Raw genomic sequence first — 23805 nt, 5'->3', positions numbered from 1 at the left:
GTAAATATGAAAAAAGGAACACTGGGATGAACCCTGAGGTTTGGGGGTGGAATTGGAGGAGGCAGTATGAACTCGTGGTTAGATAAGTAGAGGTAAGTTATACGTAATTATGAAGTGTGTATGAATGAGCAAGTATGTGTATGCTATACATATTCATTCTAAGCTCCATCCAATGAAAGAGCCTGGGCGTAGAGCCAGCCATTAGCAATAGCACGCCATTCACCACTGAAAGGAATCAGGACTCCTTGGATGAGTCTATAACAACGTTTTGTGCCATAAAGTAAGGACATGCTCATAGAATAATGGGGACATTTCAAAAGGACACAGAAGCCAGCTTGAAGGCACAGCCACTAACCAAATCTGGGATATTTAAGAGTCAAAACTAATAATAACAACAATAATAAATTATAACTCACGGAACAAAATAGGAATACATGAGTCCACACTGATGTAAACAAACAAACAAGTTGAAGAGAAAGCAGTTTCTCACAAGTTAATGTCAAGTAATAAATGCAGAAGAAATAAAATTAAAAGCCACCCTTCTGCAGCCATTTAGCAATAATGAACTCAAGCAGGAAACATTAATGAACGCTCAAACTGGTGGATGAAATGGGAGTGGGATATTTACATAGTTTCACAGTATCCCCTGCCCAAATGAAGCCTGGCAGACACCACCTTAATAAATAATCAAAGTTAACATGATCAGTAATGGGACAAAGCAATGTCATCATGTTCCACCTGATGGAAACAGTAAGAAGACCACAGGACCACTTCTGTGCATCACCTGAATCTAACCATGAGGAGACATCAGACAGACCTGAATCGAGGGACCGTCCACAAATTAACTGCCCTGTAATATTAATGACTGTCGAGGACACAAATGTCAAGAATGGACTGAGGAATTCTACTAGATGAGACTAAAGAGACACGACAACCAAGTGCAACACATGGTCCTGGGTTGGGTCCTTTTGCTATAAAGGTCATTTTTAGGGACAATTGGCAAAACTTGAACAGAAACTCTGGGCATATGGGAGTTCTTAGTACAATTACTGCACCTGTTCAGTGAGTTTAAGATTATTTCAAAATTCAAGTAAACACACAACAAAAAACATAAACAGCGTATCTTTATTCCTTCCAGGCCCATCTTGCCTGATAATCGTTTGTGTGACTTGGGTAAATCACTTTCCCTTTTCTGGGTCTTCTTTTCCTTATTGCAGATGGGAGCTTGGGATGTGAAAAAGAATCACTTTGGTTTTCTAGCCCAAGCAAGTTAGCACCCTGTGCCCTCCCTCCACCCGGTTGTGAGGAGGAGTCGTGTGGTGGAACACGGGTTCCGGGGCCTCTGTGCCTCAGCGGCTTTGTGCCATCTGCCGCTGCCATCCTTGAGCGCAGTCCTGGTTCTCCGCAGGCAGGTGGGTCTGGTGCGGGCACATGCTGAAGAGGAGGCTCACGGGACTCATGGCCCAGAGTCACAAGTGGCTAGAACCGAGAATCTCAGACATTGGAGAGTGGTTCCTCTGAATCATCTGGAGGTGCTCATTTCAAATGCAGATTCCTGGCAGATTCCCCTAACACTGGCTTAAAGGGGTCTGTCTGGCACACTTATAAGTCCATATGCAGACAGACCTAGCTGTCACAGAAGCACAGATCCCATCAGAAAGTTGGGGCTCCTTGTGTATCTACCCCATCAGTCTGTACATGATGTGCTTGTTGCCACAGGGTTCAGATGTGGCTGCTGCTCCCAGAACAAGCCTGACCCAATCTTGTCCACAAAGTTTGCATTTGTTTTCCCCCTCCTGGAGTCCTCTTCCTCCAGATAGTGGCATGGTCCCCTTCCTTACCTCCTTCAGGAATCTGCTCAGATGTCACCTTCTTAGTCTGGGCCTTAAAACTGCAATCTCCCCCTTTCCTTCGTACCTGGAACTCCTTATCTCTCTTCTCTGATTTATTTTTCTTGACCACACTTATTGCCATGTGATATGCAATGTGTTCTTCTTGTTTAACATCTTTTTCCTCACCCTAGAATATCTTCTGTTTGTTCTGTTCACTGCTGCAACTCCAGCACTTAGAACAACACTTAGAGTATATGTATAACAGGTGCTAAATAATTTTTTGTTCAGTGAAAGAATGTACTTCCAGAAGGTGCATCTGAGTTCTAGGTAGGAAGAAAAAGGAGGAAGAAGAGAGGTGGGTGATGTCTAAATCAGAAAAGCAAAAATCATTTCCCAGAAATTCCTAGCCAGCTTTCATTTACATCTCCTTGGCCAAAACCATGTCACATGGTCACCCACTGCTGCAAGGGAGTCTGGAAAGATGAGCGTTTGTAGTTGTGTGCACTGCCCTCCTTAAACAAAATTATTTGTTTAATTAAGTAAGGCAGAAGGGAAGAATGAATATTAGAAACACAACATATAGTGTCTACCACATGGATTTATCTTGGACCTAATGAAGTGGCATCTCTGAGGGTGGTAATTTTTTTTGAAGTATATTTTATTTATTATGTTGTTACAGTAGTCCCAATATTTTTCCTCCTTACTCCCCTCTGCCCAGTACCCTCTTCCCTCCAGCAATCCTACCCTCCTTAGTTCATGTCAATGGGTCGTGCATATAAGTTCTTCGGCTTCACCCTTCCCTACATTATTCCCCCTGTCTATTTTGTACCAACCAATTATGCTTCTTAATCCCTGCACCATTTCCCCATTTCTTCCCCTTCCTCCTCCCAGCTTATACTCCTCTAAATGATCCCCATACCTATGATTCTGTTCCTACTCTGGTTTGCTTAGTTGAATTTTGTCTTTATTTTTTAGATTCAGTTGTTGATAGTTGTGTTTGTTGTCATTTTAATGTTCATAATTTTGATCTTCTTTTTCTTCAGTAAGTCCCTTTGACATTTCATACAATAATGGCTTGGTGATGATGAACTCCTTTAGCTTTATCTTGTCTGGGAAGCACTTCATCTGTCCTTCCATTTTAAATGATAGCTTTGCTGAATAGAGTAATCTTGGTTGTAGGTTGCTTTTCATCACATTGAATACTTCTTGCCAGTCCTTTCTTGCCTGCCAAGTTTCTTTTGAGAAATCAGCTAAGAGTCTTATAGACACTTCTTTGTAGGTAACTCTCTGTTTTTCTCTTGTTGCTCTTAAGATTCTCTCTTTATCTTGAACCTTTGGCATTTTAATTATGATGTGTTTTGGAGTGGTCCTTCTTGGGTCTAGCTTGTGTGGGACTCCCTGTGCTTCCTGGACTTGTATGTCTATTTCCTTTGCCAAATTTGGGAAGTTTTCCTTCATTATTTTTTCACACAAGCTTTCAATTTCTTGCTCTTCCTCTTTTCCTTCTGGTACCCCTATGATTCGGATGTTAGCATGTTTAAAGTTGTCCCAGAGGTTCCGAAGCCTCTCATTTTTTTCAATTCTTGTTTCCTCATTCTGTATTGGTTGACTGTTTTTTTCTTCCTTACGTTCCAAATCATTGATTTGAACCCCAGTTTCCTTCCCTTAACGATTGGTTTTGTGTGGATTTTCCTTTGTTTTGTTTAGCATAGCCTTCACTTCTCCCCTTATGCATTTGCCATACTTAAGCATATCTGTCAAGCCAGTGAGCTTCTTTATCACCAGTGTTTTGAACTCTGTGCCTTTAGGTTGGCTATCTCCTTGTCTGCTAGGTTGGCTATCTCCTCATCGCTTAGTTCCCCCACTGGAACCTTGATCTGTTCTGTCTTTTGGTTCTCACTTCTCTGTCTCCTCATCTTGACAGGCTCCCTTGTTTGCTTGCCTCTGTGTCTTAGGTAGAGCTGTCGCACCTGTTACGTTGTAAGGAGTGGAGCCTTAGGTATCTGTCAGTAATGGGTGATCCATTTCACCACATTGTGGTGCTGTTTGTGGGGAGGGGTCTGAGAGGGAACAATGTCGCTTGCTCAGCACTCGTCCCTTTTCCAAGCACTTATTCCACTTTCGTATGGGACTGGCACCTCTCTAACTGTTGCCCTGGCCGTCGTTCCCAGAGTGGGTGGGTCTGCAGATGTTCTAGGACCGTCGGGGCCCTTTAAACAAGCAGACTCTGCTGAAAGACCGGCAGTTTCTTCCCCAACCCCCACAGTCAGAAGCAAAGAGGCTTTATTTTCCCTGGCTGGGACTGAAAACTCTACAGTCTGGTCTGGTGATGGGAGTGCTCCCTAAGTGTCCCTCCCTAGTTTTTAAAACATGTGAGTGCACTTTCCGCTGGCCTGCCACGACCGCCACTACTGCCACCACCACACCGTGTCCTCTCTACCCCGGCTCCACCCCTCGTACCTGTCTGGATGAGTATTTCTTTTTTATTTCTTTGTTGGACTTCCATGCAGCTAGATTTTATGGAAATTCTGGTTGTCTCTAGTTTTGAGGTAGTTGTGTTCCTTCTTAGTTGTGGAGGGAGACCCAGCGTGTCTGTCTAAGCCTCCATCGTGAAGGTGATAATTTTGGTGTAAATGAACTGTCATAAGAAAAATGACCAGAATAAGGGAATGAGCCATCCTGGGTGATGGACACACTGGTCATGGACATCTGTTTGGTTTACTGCCCAGAGCACACTCCATATACTCTGCTACCCTCATCATCTTTTTTTTTTTTAATTTCTATTTTAGAGAGAGGAAGGGAGAGAGAGAAAGAAACATTATGTATGCATTCATTAGTTGATTCTTTTATGTGTCCGCCCTGACAGAAGATTGAATCTGCAACCTTGCTATATTGGAATGACACTAAGCCACTGAGCTATCTGGCCAAGGCCCCTCAATATCTGTTTTGATAACTATCTTTATTTGCACCTCTGCGTGCATATGCAGCAGTAGGACTCTTGGAGGTCTTGTTCATATATCATGTTCCCACCCACCTGACCCAAACTATTGAATCAGAGTCACATGACCATGAACTTGGCACTTAGAGATTCTGTCTCTCCAGGTGACTGGGTTGTGTAAACAGAGAGCTGCTGGCAGACATATCTTCTATGTCATGAGCTGGAGCAGCTGAGGAAAGAACGTGAACACCACACATAAAGAAGAGTGGTGAAACTGAGGGGGTCTTTGTGGTGTCTGAGTCCCTGGTAGTGGGTCATTCCTGAGGCCTGGTTCTGTTCTTGCCCTAGGGGTACACTGCATGCTTCTGTGTTCTTATTTTGTTCAGACAGCTTAAGTGAACCTTCACTCATAGCTGAAGAGTTCTAACCCCCCACCCTCACCCCCTCTGGCTCTAGGCATCTGAAAACAGAAGGAAGTAACTCTGGAGTTTTGGAGGAAGAAGTGAAACATGGTGGCTTCTTTACCAACCATGCACAAAGGATGAGGCCAAAGGAGAGTTCTGGCTGTGTGTGTAGCTCTGGAAAACAGCCCTTGTCGGCCACACAAGTGAGCCCACTGCTAAAGGGAAGAATGAGTGCTTTTGACATAGGACCTCTAGGTTAAGGGTCTAGAGATTTGGTTTTATTTCCAACCACTCTGCCCTTCTATCCCTGGCTCCCACTACTTGTAAAACATGTAGGGTGCCTATCAGTTTTCCTGAGGTACAGGTGGGCTGGACAGATAGCGTGGCATGGGGGGAGGGAAGGGGGGAGGAATGGGTTCTAGAGTCTGGAAGTCCAGATTCATTACTAATCTTTAGCCAAGGCATAGGCATTTCTCGTTTTATTGCACTTTATTGTGCTTCCTAGGTGATGCATTGTTTATAATTAAAGGCAAGACCCTCTGTGAGGAACTGAGGCTACAGTATCTCTGAAGTATGCCTATAGTTAATTTCCCCAAGTCTCATCTATAAACCAATAGCAACAATTCCCACCTGGGAGGATAAAATGAGACTGCACATGTAAGTCACCTAACACAACAAATGGCGGATCCCTCTCAAGCAGCAGAGCCAACTGGCACCCTTGGAAGGCAGGGCTGGAGCCTGGCGTGGAGGCAGGGAGCCCCTCCAGAAAGACTATCGGTGTCAAAACAAGGGGTCACTGCTGGGTGTCAGGCACCAGGCTAACCTTAGTGCTCTCCCAGGAGTCAGGGGCTTTGTGTTTGTTTGATTACGCAGAAGGGAAGAGTGAATACTAGAAAGGCAACATGTAGTGTCCACCACGTGGATCTATCCTGGACTTAATGAAGTAGCATCTCTGAGGGTGATAAGAAATGAAGAGCAACTACTCTTCATTTCTTATAAGGCCTCCATGCTATAGGGAGCCAATGGCTAGAACCTAGGGGAGGGAAAAGCGGTCCCCTGGGAAGAGATGAAAGGGGAGCTAGTCTTTTAAGTTATTTTAATTCAACACCCACCATGTGCCAGGCACATCCATGTACGTTATACCCATTATTGGCTGTTTTAGCCTTTCTTGGCTGATGAATGGAGGTGCAGCTGTGAAAGAGCTGTCAAATGCTATTGACAGATTATCTGGGCAGCAGTTCTAAAATCTGCTAATAGCTGAGAATCAACGGGGCGGAGATGACTACTAGAACATGAATAGTTGCTGCTGTGGCTCTGGCACAGAATGCAGACTGGAGCCAGGGACCTGCCCCTGAGCCCTACTGGGCAGATGGGTCCCTTTTATTAAGCAGCCAAGGTGCTGATAACTGCAGCTGGGCTCCCAATGCTCCTGAACCCACACTGGAAAAACAAGGGAGAGAGAGAAGGGAGAAGATGAAAAAGGGAGTGAAGGCAGGAAGAAACAACGGGAAGAGAAGGCAGGCAACCAACTCTGTAACGATACTCATTCCTTTATTATCGACTGTGTTAATCTGAACAGGGCTGGGGCCTGCAGGCTGCTGGCAGCACCGAGCTGCAGGTGCGTTTCAGCTCAACAGAGAGGCCTCATCCTAAGCCAAGGAGACAGAGGGCAATGTTTTACATATATATATTTATATATTACATATGTAATATATGGGCCACTGCTTTGTTAGCTGTTGTCCTAAATAAAGACCATAGCAACAGACATGGAAATTTGGTCCTCATCAAGGCCCTTACTTTGTCAACCAAATGTCTGCTACATCAAAAAGAAAAGAAGAGAAAGAGAAAGAAACAGAGAGACTGAGATCCAGCCACCCCAGTGGCCCTGTTCCCAGCATGTCTTACGCTGAGTGTAGAGTGTCCCCTGTGGAGTTAAACACACACACAAACACGCACATACATACACACATACACAAAACCACAGGCAGGAGCTCCTCCTCCGACCACACCTCGGGCCCAGCCCTCAGACCAGGGGTGGTGAAGTTGGGTAGATTGTGCTATAAGACGGTGAGAGTCAAGTGACCAGACAATGCAGAGTCAATGTGTCCAAGTGGTGAAGGGGGTTGACGCGTTCTGTTTAATCCACTAACGTGAAAGAGGTCACTGGGAAAGGCTGCTCAATGCTGACCTGGCGGTCCCCAGGCCACCTGGGGCATTTCTACACACATCTCCTGTCCCGGCCTCAACTGAATCTAGTATTTGAATTCTAAGTCTCAAAGAATCTCTTGGGCTCTTATGAAAAATGTTATTTTCTTGATGGACAGCAGCAAATGGCAACTGAGCTGCACAACCATCTAGTCCAGTAATTATAGCAGAAATGACAGCATCATTGATTTAAACCAAACCACAGCTTGGTCCTTAGAGCAGAACTTGAAGAGTATAAAAAGGGTTAATTTCCTAATGGAAAGAGAATAACCAGAAAATCAGTCCCCACCCCCACCTATCACACATCAAATTGCAGGCAAATCAGTCAGTTTTATGCTTTTGTCCCAGTGACCAACTTCCTCATATGCTAGGAACTGGAGACTCCCACTATTAGGGTATTTTAAACTCCTAAACCACTGGTTTTCTCTCATAATGACCTCTTCACCCCTCCACCAAAATGCATACTTAAAAAGTAAGTCAATGAATATTAATCTTTTGTTGTTGTTGTTTTGTAGAAGTTTACTCATCACTTGAGATACCTGGAAACATCTTGGGATGTCACAACGGGAGATGAAGAGTACTTCCCTAGGGACTAATTTGCACAATGCTGAAGAAGGGGGTAGTTTTCAACAAAATAGTGCCCAACAAATGTGATTCAGAAATGGGATAACAGGCAAAGCTGGCAGATTGTGCCCAGGTCTCCATCTCCTGCACTAAAGGAAAGGGGAAGCAACAGGTTCTGATGCCTTTGCTTAGCCAGGGGGACAATGACATCGTTCCCTCCCACCATGAACTGGGATCCAGGCAGCAGCAAGGAAGACATCTGAAGCAGGAAGAAGCAGCATCTCAAACACAGGGAGTTGGCTGGATCACTTGTTGACCAAAGTTACTTCTCAGACGGGGACAGAAACAAAGGGCACCAGAAGAGGGACTTCGCTGATGACTGTCCACGTTGTCTCCATTGCTGGGCCCCTTCCTGCAGGTCCTGAGGAGGCAGCAATGGGTTGGTTCACAAGTCCCACCCAAGGCTTGGGAGGAAAACAGTGAGTGGGAAGCCATGGATTCTTGAAAAAGCTCAAGAGCAGGGGCTGTGTGGGTGAGGCCTTTGAAGTCCTTGAAAAGGAGCCCAAGAAGCTGACCAAGGTTGTCTGAGTCCCAGAAAGTGCTGGGAACACTGTCAGGACATCTCTCTTCCTCAGAAGACACCCAGCATTTTTCTAGTCCCAGAAAGTGCTTGGCAGCTGCTTACATCAGCATAGGAGGAGATGGAGATTATGGAGACAGGTAGAAAAAGTCCTCTCTTCTCAGGCACTGGCCACCTTCCATTCTGGAGACAGCTGACAGTGAGAAGCTTTGGGTCTGATTGTGGGGATCTACAGTCAGCAGAAAAGGAGGCTATGCAGTGCCCACGGCAGGCTCAGGCGAGGGCCTCTCCCCCACACTGACTGAGCTCCATGAATAAATAACATTAATTAAATAAAGGAGGCTAAGAGGAGCGGGCAGAGGCACGTCTGCCAGTTCTCACCCCCTCACACACACGAACACGCACATGCGCACACACACACGCACACCAAGTGGCAGATGAGATGATCCAGGGCTGGCTGCCCCATCCCAGCAGGCAGTCAGACGGGCGGCCAAACTGAAGGTTGTCACTCATGGTCTAGCACTGTCGCAGGGCGCAGAGCAGCGGAGGCCAGTGAGGCATGTGTGGTGGGGGGTGGAGGCCGCTGAGGACTCTGGCACCTGCAGGGGGTGAGGACACGGTAGGTAAAAGGGGAAATTGGGAAAGTGAAGGAAAGAGAACAGTGAGGACTGTCCTTCCCCTCACCCTGTGGCTGTAGAAACGCCCCCTCACACCCTTTGGGTCCGCCCGCATAGTCTCCCTGACTCCTATCCGGAGCCCACTGCCCACTCTGACCGTGTGGCACTGACCAGGATCGGGACTTCCGGACTTTAGAGGTGGAAGGTCTTTCCAGAAAGCTGTCCAACCGCATAAGCCTCTCCATGTGTAGTGCACGGGGGTCTTGTTCCTGGTCGTGAGAGAATTCCATCTCGAAGATGGCTGGAGGGGACACATCCAACTCCAAAAACATTATGTTTTCAGCCTGTGGCAGGAGCATCACACCAGACATGAGTGGTGGCCCTGTACCTTGTAGGCCCTCAGTAAATATTGGGTGTAGCAAGGGTGAAAAGGCAGGCAGAGGAAGCAGAGGCCGCGAGTATCCTCTCCCTTGGGCTCTCTTTCCTCCCCCTTCCATTTTCCAGCTTCTTACCCTGTACCTGGGGTGGGACCCCATTGCCATGGCAACCCGAGCATACTGGCTGATAGGCCTCTTGTAGCCCACTGCAGACGTTGGTCGCTTCTTCATTTGGCTGTTATTGCTGTAGGGAAGAGGCTATATTAGAATGTATTTCCTTCAAACACAAAGGGGAGATGATATCTGGAGGAAATAAGTATTTTTCATGTAGGGAGGAGGCCCCGAAGACTGCAGGTTCTGGAATAGTCTTCTCTTTGTTCTGATACAACCTGACAACTCTGACTAGTATAGCAGAAGGAGGCACATGTTCTTCAATTATTTCCCCAGTAAAAAAGGGTTGACTGAGGATTGGAATGAAAAAAGCAAATTCAATGTTATTTTAGCTTTCAGATTCATATACTAATTTCACATACTACACAAAACCACTGGTGATTAGTGGTTCAGCTTTTCATTTTATTCCATAGGAGTTAGCACAACAAAATGACTAAAAACTCAGGCTTGAAATGCAAGGTCCCAAAATAGCCAAAACAATCTTGAAAAAGAACAAAGTTGGAGGACTCACATTTCCCAGTTTGAAAATGTATTACAGATCCATAGTAACAAAGCTGTACTACACTGGCATACGGACAGAGAAATATATCAAGGGAATAGAATTGGAAGTCTGGAAATAAACTGTCATATTCACTGTTATTGATTTTATATGAGGGCATCAAGACCATTTAATGGAGAAAAAACAGTCTCTTCAACAAATGATACTGGGACAACTGGATATGCAGAGGCAAGAAAGAGAAAGAAAGAAGGAAGGAAAGAAAGAAAGAAAGAAAAAGAAAGGAAGAAAGAAAGAAAGAAAGAAGGAAGGAAGGAAGGAAGGAAGGAAGGAAGGAAGGAAGGAAGGAAAAGAAGGAAGGAAGGGAAGGAAGGAAGGAAGGAAGGAAGGAAGGAAGGAAGGAAAGAAGGAAGAAAAGAAAGAGAAAGAAAGAGAGAAAGGAAGGAAGGAAGGAAGGAAGGAAGGAAGAAAGAGAAAGAATGGAAGGAAGGAAGAAAGAAAGAAAGCAAGGAAGGAAGAAAAGAAAGAAAGGAAGAGAAAAGAAAAGAAATTGAACTGCTATATCTTACAAAACTGAATAAAATACAGTAGTACAAGGAACATATATGAAGGACCCATGGACATGGACAATGGGGAGGGGACTGATTATGGAAGTGGGAGGTGGGCTGGATGGGGTGTTGGAGGGGGAAAAAGTGGGACAACTGAAATAGCATAAAAAATAAAATAAAATAAAAAATTTTTTTTAGAAAACCATAGTAGTGAATTTTTATGACCTCAGATTATGCAAGAGTTTCTTAGCTATACTATCAAAAGCTCAAGCAACTAAAGAAAAAATAAATAGGACTTTATAAAAACTAAAAACTTCAAAAAAAAAACTAAAAGCTTCTGTGTTTCAAAGGACATCATAAAGAAAATGAAAAGATAATCTACAAAATGGGAGAAAATATTTGCAAATCATATATCTGATATGGGACTTTTATCCAGAATCTATAGATAACTTTTACAAAGCAACAAAAAAGACAAGGAACCCAATTAAAAAATGGATAAAGAGCCTTGGCCAGAGTGGCTCAGTGGGTTGGGCATAGTCTAGCAAATCGAAAGGTCACTCATTTGATTCCTGGTCAGGCCACAAGCGTGGGCTGGGGCTTTGGTCCCAGTAGGGAACGTGCAAAAGGCAACGGATCAATGTTTCTCACATCGATGTTTCTCTCCTTGTCCTTCTCCCTCCCTTCCCCTCTCTGGAATCAATAAAGAAATAAATAAAAACAGACAAAGAATTTGAATAGCCATTTCTCCAAAGAAGATATACTAGTGGCCAATAAGCAACATAAAAAGATGCTCAACATTATTAATCATTAGAAAGATGCAAATTAAAACCACAATGAGGTACTATGTCGCACCCACTAAAATGACTGTAATCAAAGAAGACTTGCAATAATACATGTTGGTGAGGATGCAAATAAATTGGAACCCTCATACATTGTTGGTGGGAATGTAAAATGGTGCAGCAGCTTTGGAAAACAGTTTGGCAATTTTTCAAAAAGTTAAACATAGAGTGACCATGTAAACACTTCCACCAGTAGGTATATATTCAGAATTTAAAACATGTCCCTACACAAAAACCTGTACACAAATATTCACAGCAGCATTATGCATAGTCGCTAAAACACAAATGCCCTTCAATTGATGAATAAAAACAAGATGTAACACATCCATAGAGTGGGACATTATTCAGCAAGGAAAAGCAGGGATGTATCCACATGATGTAATATGAACAGACTATGAAAACATTTTGCTAAGTGGAAGAAGCCAGATACAAAAGACTACGTATTGTATGATTCCATTTATATAAAACCTCCAGAGTACACAAATCCATAGAGACAGGAAGCATATTGGTGGTGTCCTAGGGCTGGGGCATTGGGAGAATGAGGAGTGACTGCCAGCGGGGACATGGTTTCCTTTTGGTGTGATTATGGGTGATTTAAAAAATTATCTTTATGCCTTGCTGCAATATCTAAATGTTTTTATAATGAATATGTATAACTTTATATTCAATGAATTATTTCAAACATTCAGAAAAGTATAGAAAGTGATGTATATCTGTGTCTACCATCCAGCTTTGTCAAATCTTTTTTAAAAAAGTGATTTGAAAGAGACAGCAAGAGAAACATCGATTTGTTGTTCTACTTATTTATGTATTCATGGTTGATCCTTGTATGTGCCCTGACCTAAGTAAAATCTGCAACCTTGGTGTACTGGGATGACACTAACCAAATAAGCTACCCGGCCAGAACGCAGTTTTGTCAAATGTTAACATTTGTTATACTTAAACCAAGTCTTGTTTTAAGAAGTAAAATATAGATGCCCTGGCTGTTATGGCTCAGTGTATTGAGCGCCAGCCTGTGAAGCAAAAGGTCACTGCTTAGATTCCTGGTCAGGGCACATGCCTGGGATGCAGGCCAGGTCCCTGGTTGGAGGTGTACAAGAAGCAACCAACTGATGTTTCTCTCCCTCTCTTCCTCCCTCCCTTCCCCTCTCTGGAAATAAATACAATGTTTAAAATAAGTAAATAAAATGTAGATGTGGTTTTGTCTCCTTCCCCAGAGTTAATCACTCTTTTGAATTTGGTGCTTATCAATGTCATGCATGTTTTTATACTTACTGATATATGTGGGTATTAATTAATAAATAATATATATGGTATATGTATGACTGTTTTTAAATTTTAAACTGCATGGTGTATGTACTGCATTTTTTTGTGATCAACAAGCAAGTTTTTTAGATTTATCCAAGCAGCTCCAGATTAGATTATTAAAGTGTAACTATATATTGAGTATTTTAAGGTTTTAATATAGCAACATAGATACATATATACATTATGTACAAGCATATATGTAATGTATATATTCTCTTGTTGATGGATGTCTAGGTTGACTCCTTCCCTCCCTCTCCCCCATTAAACACAATGTTGTGAACATGTCTGTACAGGCATCTTCAAGGCCATCTTCAACAGTTTCCCTGGGGTACACATCCAGGAATGGAAGGTTGTGTTGTGTGTATGTGCATTTCAACTTCACTCGGTATGGCCAAGGTGCTTATCAAAGCAGATATACCTGTAACAGTCTCTGTTGCCCTGGAGCCTGGCCAACTCATGGTGCGTCACTTTCTACTTTCAGCAATTTGGTAAGTGTGATGTATTATTTTTATTATTCAAAACAAACAAAAAAGATAGAAAACAAGAAAGTTATTTCTATTTAAAAAAGGGATCACAAGGTTTTGGAGGAAGACAGCCCCGGGTCTGAACACTGGCCTAAGAGCTCTGTGACCTCGGCAAGGGGCGTCCCCTCTCTGAGCCTCAGCCACCTCAGCCCTGTCCCCCAGACGGGCTGCGATGAAGCAAGGTGAACACTGAGCACCGGATGCCACCAGGACTTTGCACACTGCCCCTGTGATGGTGATTTATTCTCAACGCCACTTGCTCATTTCAAGCAGGGGTACAAATGAGCAATGAAAGAAGCCAAAAGCCTGACAGTTAGAAGACAGAAGAGGAGACGAAGCAGGGCAGCGATTCAGATAGGACGCTCTGTACTTGTACAGTAGAACAAGCTGGGCAGGGGCGAGGGAACAATGCCTGCCTTTGGCCGGGGACATTCTTGTGCGTGAACCTGCGAGCCAAGTGTCGCTGGTTCGATTCCCAGTCAGGGCACATTACTAGGTTGTACGTCAGGTCCCCATTTGGGGGTGCGAGTGAGAGGCAACCAGGATGAGGCTGTAGAAGCCCCACCCCTTTCACGTTGCGGTGGAGCCCCGGAGGCTGTGCACGTGGGGTGGGAAGCATTGGTGACAGCTCAGAGGGAGGGGGAGAATTAAGAAAATAATAACTTATTATTTCTAAGGTGAGCCTACACGTCGCATTTGAATTTGACAGCAAGTTTGCGAGGTGTAGACAGGGCAGACACCACGCTGCCTGTCATGCCCAAGGTCATCCAATGAGGAAGAACTGAACCTTCCCAGACGCCCTTTCCATGATGCTGCACTGTCTCTGAGGAGCACCCGTGCACAGGCCTGGGCTGCAGCACGCCTTGAGGGCTGCGGGCTCTGGGGACAGGCAGAAGGACACGGCTGGGTGAGTAGAGCAGTGGATCAGTGTGAATTGGCAGCCTAACCCAACAAAGATGCCAGGGCTATTCTGGGTGGCATGTGGCAAGAAGGGGCTGGGGGAGGGGAGTCTGTCATTTGAACAGCAAATTCCGCATCTACTCCCTCCTCTGCCCCAGGCCTACTTTCCGCAACTGATGCCTGGGGAGTAAGGAGGTTGTGGCCCACAGCCCAGAGAGGCGGCCTGGCTCCGCATGTACCACCCCTCCCAAAGTGACCTGCAGCAACAGTCAGCATGTGCTTCACAGATCCTAGGAGTTCTGCTGGGCTCTCCCTCCAGATGGCTTTTATCCCAATGTATTTTTTACCCTTCATATTAAGAAATCACTCTTGCCCTGGCTGGTGTGGCTCAATGAATTGAGCACCGGCCTGCAAACCAAAGGGTTGCTGGTTCGATTCTCAGTCAGGGCACATGCCTGGGTTGCAGGCCAAGTCCCCAGTTTGGGGTACATGAGAGACAACCACACATTAATGTTTCTCTCTTCTCCTCTCTATGAAAATAAATAAAATCTTTACCAAAAAAGTCACTCTTGGCTCTAATTCAGGGGCTGACCCCCTTCTCATTATTAGCTCTGTCTTATCATTCCCTTTCCTCTCCTGTTCAGAAAACAAGCATCCAACATCATAGGGTGTGTTTCCCTCCCAGGACCTCCACAACTGCCACAGCACGTCACTTTCCTCCGCGATCTGTCCCCTCTGTCCCCGCAGGTAAGCCATCATCTTGCAGCAGTCCCCTCCCTGCATGCCTGAGCACTCATTTCTCATTTCCCTTCACAGCACTGCCCACCCCCTGCCTGGGAAGGCTGCGTGTCTCCCTGCTTCTCACAGGCCTGTGAATAAAATCTAGGGACCCAACCCAGAGCTCAGAAGGTTCTTATTGAGGTCAACTTTACCTCTACAATGAAACCAGTTTAACTTTCTATCCTGATTCTATTTAGAGCAAGGAATACTCTCTCTTTAAACTTAAGGGTGGCCTGAATAAAAAATTAAAAGGTAAAACAAAAACAACAAACCAAACTGCCCTTCTATGGCACTTTTAAGGATGGAGGCAGACTGGTTTCTCTGATGTCCCCATAACTGTCACATTGGCTTATCAGCATGATTGTGACCATTTATTGATCATCTCTTCTGTGCCAGGTACTGGCCTGGAGCCTCACACACATTATGTCACGTCAACCTCAATAATCCTGCAGGGTACATTTATTAACTCAACTTTACAGATGAAGAAACTTGGGTTCAGAGAGGTTAGAAAACCTTCTCAAGGCCACAAATGAGTGGCAGAGCAGCGACTAGAATTCAGAATGTTCTAAATCCAAAGTCCAGTCTCTTTCTACTACACCACGATGTCTTTGAAAGGAATCAAGCCCTGACTGGTGTGGCTCCATGGATTGGGTGCTGGCCTACAAACCAAAGGGTCGCCAGTTCAATTCCCAGCCAGGGCACACGCCTACGTTGCAGGCCAGGTCCCCAGTTGGGGGCATGTAAGAGGCAACCATATATTGATGCTTCTCTTCATCTCTTTGTAAAAATAATTTTAAAAAAAAGAAAGAAAGAAAGAAAGAAAAGAATTGAGGTGGCTGGGATTGCAAAGGCCAAGGGGCTGAAGTTACAAATAGAATTTTGTGAACTACATATGAACCATGGGCTACAGACATTGCCAAATATCCAACGCTTAGAAGATAATTTTGTATAAACACAATTAAAAATAAAGTCTATTATGAGAAATTAAAAATAAGGGGTCATACATGAAAAACAGTGATTGCTAGAGCTGGCTGCAAAAATAGTTTTTCTAAGTAACATTAAGACAAAGTCGTTCATGATTATGGAAGGCACCGCCCCTGATGTTACTGTGTATCTACCAGCAGCCACATAGCGACAGGGGAGAAAAAGGAAAAAGGGAGAGACTTCCAAAGTAAGTTGGTATGGGTGTGTTTCAAGAGTTGCTTGACAATAACCCCTTGTTTTAGAGAAAGGCTGGGGAAGAGCATGTTGGGTAGATGCTTGTTGCTAGAGGAGGAGAAACACTTTTCCGACAAAAGTTTCCTAAAGGGACAGCATGACATTTGGTACTAATTTCTTCCCAGCAGGGCTTGCTTTCCTCTCCCTTTGAGCAGCCTTCAGCGTTCTCATCGGAACACCACAGGCCAAAAAAAAGCAAACCGTTCCACACTTGTACTGAGCAAGTGGGACAATGTCCTAACTAGTTAACTGTGCTTTGGGAAGAAAGTTTTCAGCCCTGATTAAGTTATATTGCAAAGAGTGGGACCCAATGCTGAGAGAAGGCACTTTCCTTTCCAGGGAGGCAGCTTGCTCCGCAGCCTCAGATGCCACGGTTCCCCAAATGGGGGAAGCTGCACCCAAGGGCTTCCCCCGCCCTCAGCCTTCGTCTGAGAAGGGAGGGGTGTGGGGCAGATGACGTCAGAGGTCAGGACCCACCATGATGCTAGCCTCTGGTTCTCCAAGCTGAGTGCCAATTCCAATTATGAAGGAAGTGTTTTTACTTTATTTTAACCACCAACTGCTGCTTTAAAAAAGTAACTAAAAATCTGTTTCATATAAAAGCTTCCTAGATGTAGTTTTACTTTTCTTTTGCGTTTTTTGTGATTTTAATAAAAGCTCTCTAAGATAAATATTTATGGCAGTTATCAGACATAACAAAATGGACAATGACATTATAAAAAGAAAAAATGTATAGCAGTAGTTCAGAATCACATGCAGTTGATTACCTGGTATTTATTAATAAGTTTTTTGGAGTAATTTATTCATTGGAGTATTTTCTTAGAGAAAAGACATTTGTGTTTAAGTACAGTAGAGAACACTGATAGGTCATAATTGCCTTAATACCTTTTACCCTTACCCAGATCTATTTTGATATTTTCTATACAGAATACATACACTGTATGTATTCTGAGCAGGTATACACATATTTGTAAAAAATGGCATGGTTAAGTTGTGGATATACTTCACCATAATGTTCAAAATCTTATAAATATATTTATATCTTTATATGTTTCATATAAAATATTCAGGGAACACAGTCCTGTTGGGATCCAGCTAGAAGTACTGCTAACACAGACCTGCAAATGCAGACTGGGAGCAACTCCAGGCAACACTTAAGTCAAAGGGGTACGTCTGTCAGACCTGATCTTCACAAGGAGTTATGGAAAAGGAAATAGTACAGAGTAAGCTAAAGTAAGAAGCTTTTGAGGAATGAGCAGAGTTTTCTGGCTTTCCAATGGCAGGGAAAACACTGGCTCTTTCCTTGCATTACTTTCCTCCAGCAAAAAGGATGGCGGGGGTGGGGGGGTCAGAAGAGGAAAGGCGGGGAAGGGCATTATAGGCAACCAGCTCTGTGTCTGGCCGAGACCTGCTGCCAGAGGGTTTTCTGAGATGCACAAAAGAGCACAAATTCTGTCTCTTTCTCGGCGCTGCCTACGGAAGTGGCAGCCATCTCTTAGCACCATGGCTGCCCTCAGACCCCTCGTGAAACCCAAGATTGTCAAAAAGAGGACCAAGAAGTTCATCTGGCACCAGTCAGACTGATATGTCAAAATTAAGTGCAACTGGCAGAAACCCAGAGGTATTGACAAAAGGGTGCGCAGAAGATTCAAGGGTCAGATCTTGATGCCCAATATTGGTTATGGGAGCAACAAGAAAACAAAGCACATGCTGCCCAGTGACTTTCAAAAGTTCCTGGTCCACAGTGTCAAGGAGCTTGAAGTGCTGCTTATGTGCAACAACTCTTACTGTACGGAGCTTGCTCACAACGTCTCCTCAAAGAACCACAAAGCCATTGTGGAAAGAGCAGCCCAGCTAGCCATCAGAGTCACCAGTCCCAATGCCAGGCTGCGCAGTGAAGAAAATGAATAGACAGATTGCATACACATTGTATTTGTGTTAATAAAACCATAAAATTCCTCACCCTCCCCTCCACACCCCCATTCTTATTAGGGACTTCTGGACCCAAGGGTAGGTAGGACGACGACCATGTCCAGCTTGAAGCAGCTAGAGGAGCTCGAGACCTTCGCCCATTGTCCTTTATATGATTATAAAGGGTCTTAAGTCTGAGAGGGGGGGGATTGTTATTTTTTATTGTATAAAAAATTAATTAATTAATTATTTAAAAATATATATATATATATAGGAAACGGTCAAGCCAGAGAACTTGTATGGATGACCCAAGGGCATGGACTGGGGAGAGGAGGTGGAATTGCTGGGGGAGGGGTGGTGCTGGGCAGAGGGGAGCAAAGGGAAAAAAAATTGGAACTATTGTAACAATATAATCAGTAAAATATACTTAAAAAAAACCCATAAAATTCTGCCATAAAAAAAAGCACAAATTCACCTTTAAAGCAGAAGAGAGGGATAGAAGAGACAAGGGACTAGGAAAGGCAACAGTTAAACAGTAAACAAAGATTCCTATGTACATTCTGGTATCTTGTCTACTTATTATTTAAAGTGTGCTATTTTAAGAAAGCTGTTCTAATTTCAAAAATCTGTTTTTCGGTGCATGCAAACCATTTTATTTTTGCAAAACAGAAAAGTTATTTAAAAGGTTATTTAGCCCTGGCTGGTGTGGCTCAGTGGATTGAGTGCAAGCCTGCAAACCAAGAATTGCTGGTTTGATTCCCAGTCTGGGCATATGCCTGGGTTGCAGGCCAGGGCCCCAGTTGAGGGCGTGCAAGAGGCAACCACACATTGACGTTTCTCTCCCTCTCTTCCCCTCTCTCTAAAAATAAATAAATAAAATCTTAAAAAAAAAAAAGACTAATATAAAATAACAATAAAAGGTTATTTAACTTAAAAGTTATTTGAGTTATTTAAAAGAAAGTGAACTTTTAAAGAAAAAGAGAAATTAAGAATGGGCATTTATAATCATCAAGCAGAAAGCTCAGCTTCAGGGAGCGCACCCATCATGCTTGCATGATCTGGATTGTGTGCTTGAGGTGGTCAAGTCAAAACTGCAGGGACAATGTTTTGAGAGGTGAATAAACTCTGAAGCATGAAACCACAAAACTCAAAACAAGATCCCTTCTCAGTTCCAGGTTAAAGGAGACTAAAGAAGCATGACAAAGGCAACGCACCATCTCAGGTGGGTAGGTGGGGGGCAGGGGATGGGGCGCTGCCATGAGGAGCATTACTGGCACTGGCTAAAATGGAATGCTGCCTATATAATACAGTAGTACTGTGTCAATATAAAATTTCCTGCATTTGATTACTGTGCTCTCGTTATGTAAGAAAATGTCCTCATTTTTAGGAAATACAAGTAAAGGGACAGGATGTCTGCAACTTAATCTCAAATAGTTGGGGGTGGGGTGGGACAGTTGGGGAATTAATAAAAGCAAGAGGTGGCAAAATATTAATTGGTGAATTTTTGTGAAGGGTATATGTAAATTCTTTGTATTATTCTTGCAATTTTTATTTTCCAAAAAAAAAAATTAAAAAAACACATGCTCTCTCAGATTCTCTCTCATCCCACATCTATCCAACATAAAAAATTCCTTGACCTGGAAACTTTAAACTGAAGAACTTTCCTAAGCAGAAGCCGCACTAGCATTTCCTTCCAGCAGAGGGCGCCAGAGTAGTAATTTTTAAGTCTGGCTCCCTTGGACGCTCCATCTGGAAGCTTTAAAAAAAATTAGTCCTGAGATCCTCCCAAGATCCTTTAAATCAGATTCTTTGGAGCCAGGGTGGCATTAGATGTTGTACTACTGTGGGTCTCTACCTAGATTGGAAGGGTAGATTTTAAGTCCGAAGTGACACCATTGGAAAGTCTTCTACTCATGAACTTGCCACTTACAAACGTGTGCAGTGTCCCCTTGGGTAGAATCAGTCTTGCATCTGATGCTCAGTGAGAAACTATAGACCAAAGCTAGCTTCCCACCCCAGCTTTGGGGAGGCTCCTGCCCTATCCTGTCATTAATATTTCTAGGATAGAGAGAGCCAAGAACCTCTGGGGAAGTACATTGGTATTCAGCCTCCTAAATACCTCTATATACAGATTTTCAATTAAGGGACAGAGGTCCAGCTGCGTGAGGCAGTCCCTGTTGGGCTTGAATGTCTGGCCTTGTTCTTCATGGCCACCAGTAGAGGGAGCTGCACCCCCAGCCAACGGACGCAAATTGTGCCTAAGGGCTGGGATGTGGAGGCTGAATCCTAGAGCTGAGTGAGGCTAGAAAGATTGGACCACACCTCTCTCATTTCCTGATCTAGCGACTTCTCTGTATTCCGCACTGGACTTGAGTGCTGACTGTGCCTCATTTACCTTCTGTCTGCAGGGTCTCCCACAGTGCCCAACACACAGTAAGGCAAATATTAACTATTGTTGCTTCTCTTGGCACCAGACAGATGAATATTCATCAGACTGGCCAAATGTTGGTATTTGCTGGGGTTGCCAAGAGGCTAAAATGCTCTTCCTCCCCTCTTCAGGCTCCTCGTGGGGCATTTGCTGCCTCCCAGGCCACTGAGACACTTTGTTTTCATCAGAACACCCTTCCTTTGTGGAGACCCCTACATTAGGCCCTGGGAAATCCATCTTCCATCTGTGCCCTCCCCACTCCTCCTCCATCCATAAACACCCCTGTCTGTCCCTGGCCTGGGTGACTGAGTGAGGGACTCACACTCCGGCTGGCACGAGCGGCTGGAACTTCCACTGCTCCTCCTCACAGTCCAGGAAAAGCCGGTTCATGATCTTATTCTTCTCCTCAGGCGGGATGAAATTCTCAATAATTAGGTACCTGGAAGCAGGAATGAGGTAGAAATGGGGAACTGGAGAGAGAGGCCCCACCCATATATGTGGAGCTGAAGGATCAGAAGTAAGAAGCAAAGAGGCAGAGGGAACACAGGCGGAAAAACCAAAAAGTTGGGGGAAGGGGTCCCAATAGAAATAATAGACCTTGAAAATCACTTCTTCAAATGCGAAGAGTGTAGGCTCAGGGCTGTAGGGGTTCCTTTTGGCCAGCACCCAGCATGAACTTTGGGGAGTTCATCAAATCAGGCTGAGGAGGGAGGGAGAAGGAAACAGAGGAGGTAGAAGAAACTCCAGAATCTGGGCCTCTCCCTCATTCCTCTACATGTTAATCCTAAAACACACAAACTCATGAGTATGTTGGAATGAGGCCTTCAGGAAGGAGATCCTGTTGGGGAGAGATGGCTGTGAGGACCAGGAATGGGAAGAGGAGGGAGCCTACTTGAGCTTGAGTTCCCGAGTCTGCTCATTCTGCGCCTCCTCCAGGTCCTGCCGCACGCGGATGTACTCGTCATGCTGGTCCTGGATCTCCGCCTTCACCGCCTGCAGCTTGGCGTAGAGCTGGATGGGGACAGGTGCAGCTCAGACACCACCCAGCTCAGGCCAATGGCCACAGGCTCTAGATCCACCTGCTCAGCCCCGGAAGAGGCCAGGGCCTGGTCTGAACTTCCTTCCTGCTATCCCACCACAAGGCAGGTCAGGTTATTCAACGGCTGCCCTGCCCCTCCTTACACTGTGGCCTGTTCCCTGCTCCCTCTCAGCTGTTGTCAGCAGCATGGAATGTTCAAACTGGAAGGGACCTTGGGGACCTTTTGGTCCAACACCCTCTTTTTATAGGTGAGGGAACGCAGGCACAGACCTGCTCAAGGTCACACAAAACTAGTGAATAGAAGAGCCAGAATCAGGGCCCAAGTCCAGGACTGCTAGTCCAAGGCTCAGGGAGGGGCTGGGCCTGAGCCAGTTTGGAGTGTGATCTACCCCATTCGTGCCTCTCCAGGGTCTCCCAAAAGTGGGGGTGTCCCACTCCTAGCCCACTGAGGGGTGTGTCGCTGGAAACTGCCACTGTGCCTAGGCCTCTGCCTGGCCTACTCTGGGGCGGCCACATCCACAATCCTAAGGGCTCTACAGGTTCTCCCCGGAATCCAGGCTGGAACTTGCTGTTTCCTGCCCTTGACCTGCTCTTAGGTATACACCTTTTCCTAGCCACTGACTTTGCAGGATTCTAGTGGGAAGATATTCTCATCCCTTCACATGCCCTTGAGGGTCCTGTTTCCTTCCTGGAGCCCTGCCAGGCTCACGTCTCAGGCTCTCTCACCATTCCCCGGGCCCTGCTCCAGGCTGGGCTAGCCCAACTATGACTCACCGGTGACACTGTAAAGGGGGAAGTTACCCAGGACCACGAGGACAGCAACCCTTGAGACCGGAAGTGACAGCCAGCATGGCGTGCCCAGCCCATCAGGCCCAGCATGGCCCAGGAGAAAAGGCTCTGTCCCACCCCACACCAGACTCCCGCCCTCCCCAGGTGATGTCACTGGGATTCAGCAGTTCGAGTAAAGTGGGAAGAGACCCAAAAGCACACACCCCTTGGGCAGGCGACTGTCTTGGGCAGAGGCTGCCAGGCCCTCACACACCTTGCCCCGTGCTGCTGTGGCAACTCACCTTCTTGAGTTTCTTGGTTTTGACCTCCACCTCCTGCTGCAGCGACGTGTAGGTGCCCCGGAGCTCCATGGTCTCCTCGTCTCGGAGCATCATCTCCTGCTGCATCTCCCGCTCACGGCGTTTCTAGGCCAATGCAGGGCACAGGGGCTCAGAGCAGCACACACAGTGGGGAGGGCCATGGAGCTCAGGGACAGGCTCACTTGGCCTCATGGAACCTTGCTTCACTGTGGCCATGGCTGCCATGAGGGAGAAGGGAGCGTCCGTGGCCCACGACCATCATTCCCACCCCACCTTCAGTGGAACCTCTCTGAACCTTCTTCTCAGCTCATACAGCCATGCCTGTGCCTGGCACTGCCCATGTGGATGGAGACCCCAGTCCCAAGCACTGGCACATTCCAGAGGTGACAACCACATACAGAGGTCCGTTGTATGGGCTTCCTAGTTGCCTCATCATCTTCCCATGCAGTGTGACAGTGGGCCAGTGAGACCCAACTGAGACCCAATCCGTGAAGATTCAGGACATAGTCATACTGTTGGCAAAGAACTCACACCCTTGCGGAAGGCCCTGGAATCCATATCAGGTGCTGTGGAGGCTCACAGGGTGGAGAGCCACCACTTTCTCTCAGCCACCAGCTGGCAGTGCCCTGCCAGGGACAGGCCCTGGGCTGGTAGACCCACGGAATCCGGGGCAGCATGTTTCAGGGTCTCAGCACTGTGTCAGGGATCCTAAGTCTATGACGGCTTACGGCCCGACGCCCCTCAGACATGACCTTCAGGCCCTGTGCCCCAGGGACCTGAAGCCCCAGCCCTACCTGCTCAGCAATCTCCTGCCTCTTCAGTTCCAACATCTTCTGTTGCTCATTGGTATGATCCATGATGTTCCTGCCCCCGATGAGCAGCTTGCTCTCCATGGCCTGGGGACACAGAAAGGATTAGGAAAAGGCTTTTTAAAGTGCCCCAGCATCCCCAGGTTGAGAGGTTTTGCTTCCCTGATGGGGCCCTGTGGCCTTCCACAAGAATAAGGTTTTTCCTTCAGCCTCCTGGGCTTCAGTACAA

The 23805-nt window shown here is 45.6% G+C and overlaps 1 protein-coding gene and 1 pseudogene across 1 annotated transcript in view; one reads left to right on the top strand and one right to left on the bottom strand.

The window, feature by feature from the left end:
- Positions 1-6708: 6708 nt before the first annotated feature.
- KIF3C (kinesin family member 3C) overlaps positions 6709-23805 on the bottom strand; it is a 35913-nt gene continuing 18816 nt past the window's right edge. Inside the window, exons 2-8 of the mRNA XM_090281075.1 lie at positions 23562-23663; positions 22750-22872; positions 21533-21651; positions 20963-21079; positions 9653-9761; positions 9312-9484; positions 6709-9122 (exon numbers count right to left, since the gene is read on the bottom strand). Of these exons, the coding sequence (XP_090137201.1) occupies positions 9029-9122; positions 9312-9484; positions 9653-9761; positions 20963-21079; positions 21533-21651; positions 22750-22872; positions 23562-23663 (837 nt within the window). The 3' untranslated portion in view covers positions 6709-9028. The remainder of the gene's footprint in view (positions 9123-9311; positions 9485-9652; positions 9762-20962; positions 21080-21532; positions 21652-22749; positions 22873-23561; positions 23664-23805) is intronic.
- LOC150005770 (large ribosomal subunit protein eL32 pseudogene) lies at positions 17805-18212 on the top strand (annotated as a pseudogene).

The sequence above is a fragment of the Furipterus horrens genome, unplaced genomic scaffold (genome assembly GCF_987537825.1).
Source record: "Furipterus horrens unplaced genomic scaffold, mFurHor1.1.pri manual_scaffold_6, whole genome shotgun sequence".
NCBI classification, from domain to species: Eukaryota; Metazoa; Chordata; class Mammalia; order Chiroptera; family Furipteridae; genus Furipterus; species Furipterus horrens.
This window is presented reverse-complemented; position numbering and strand designations above follow the sequence as displayed.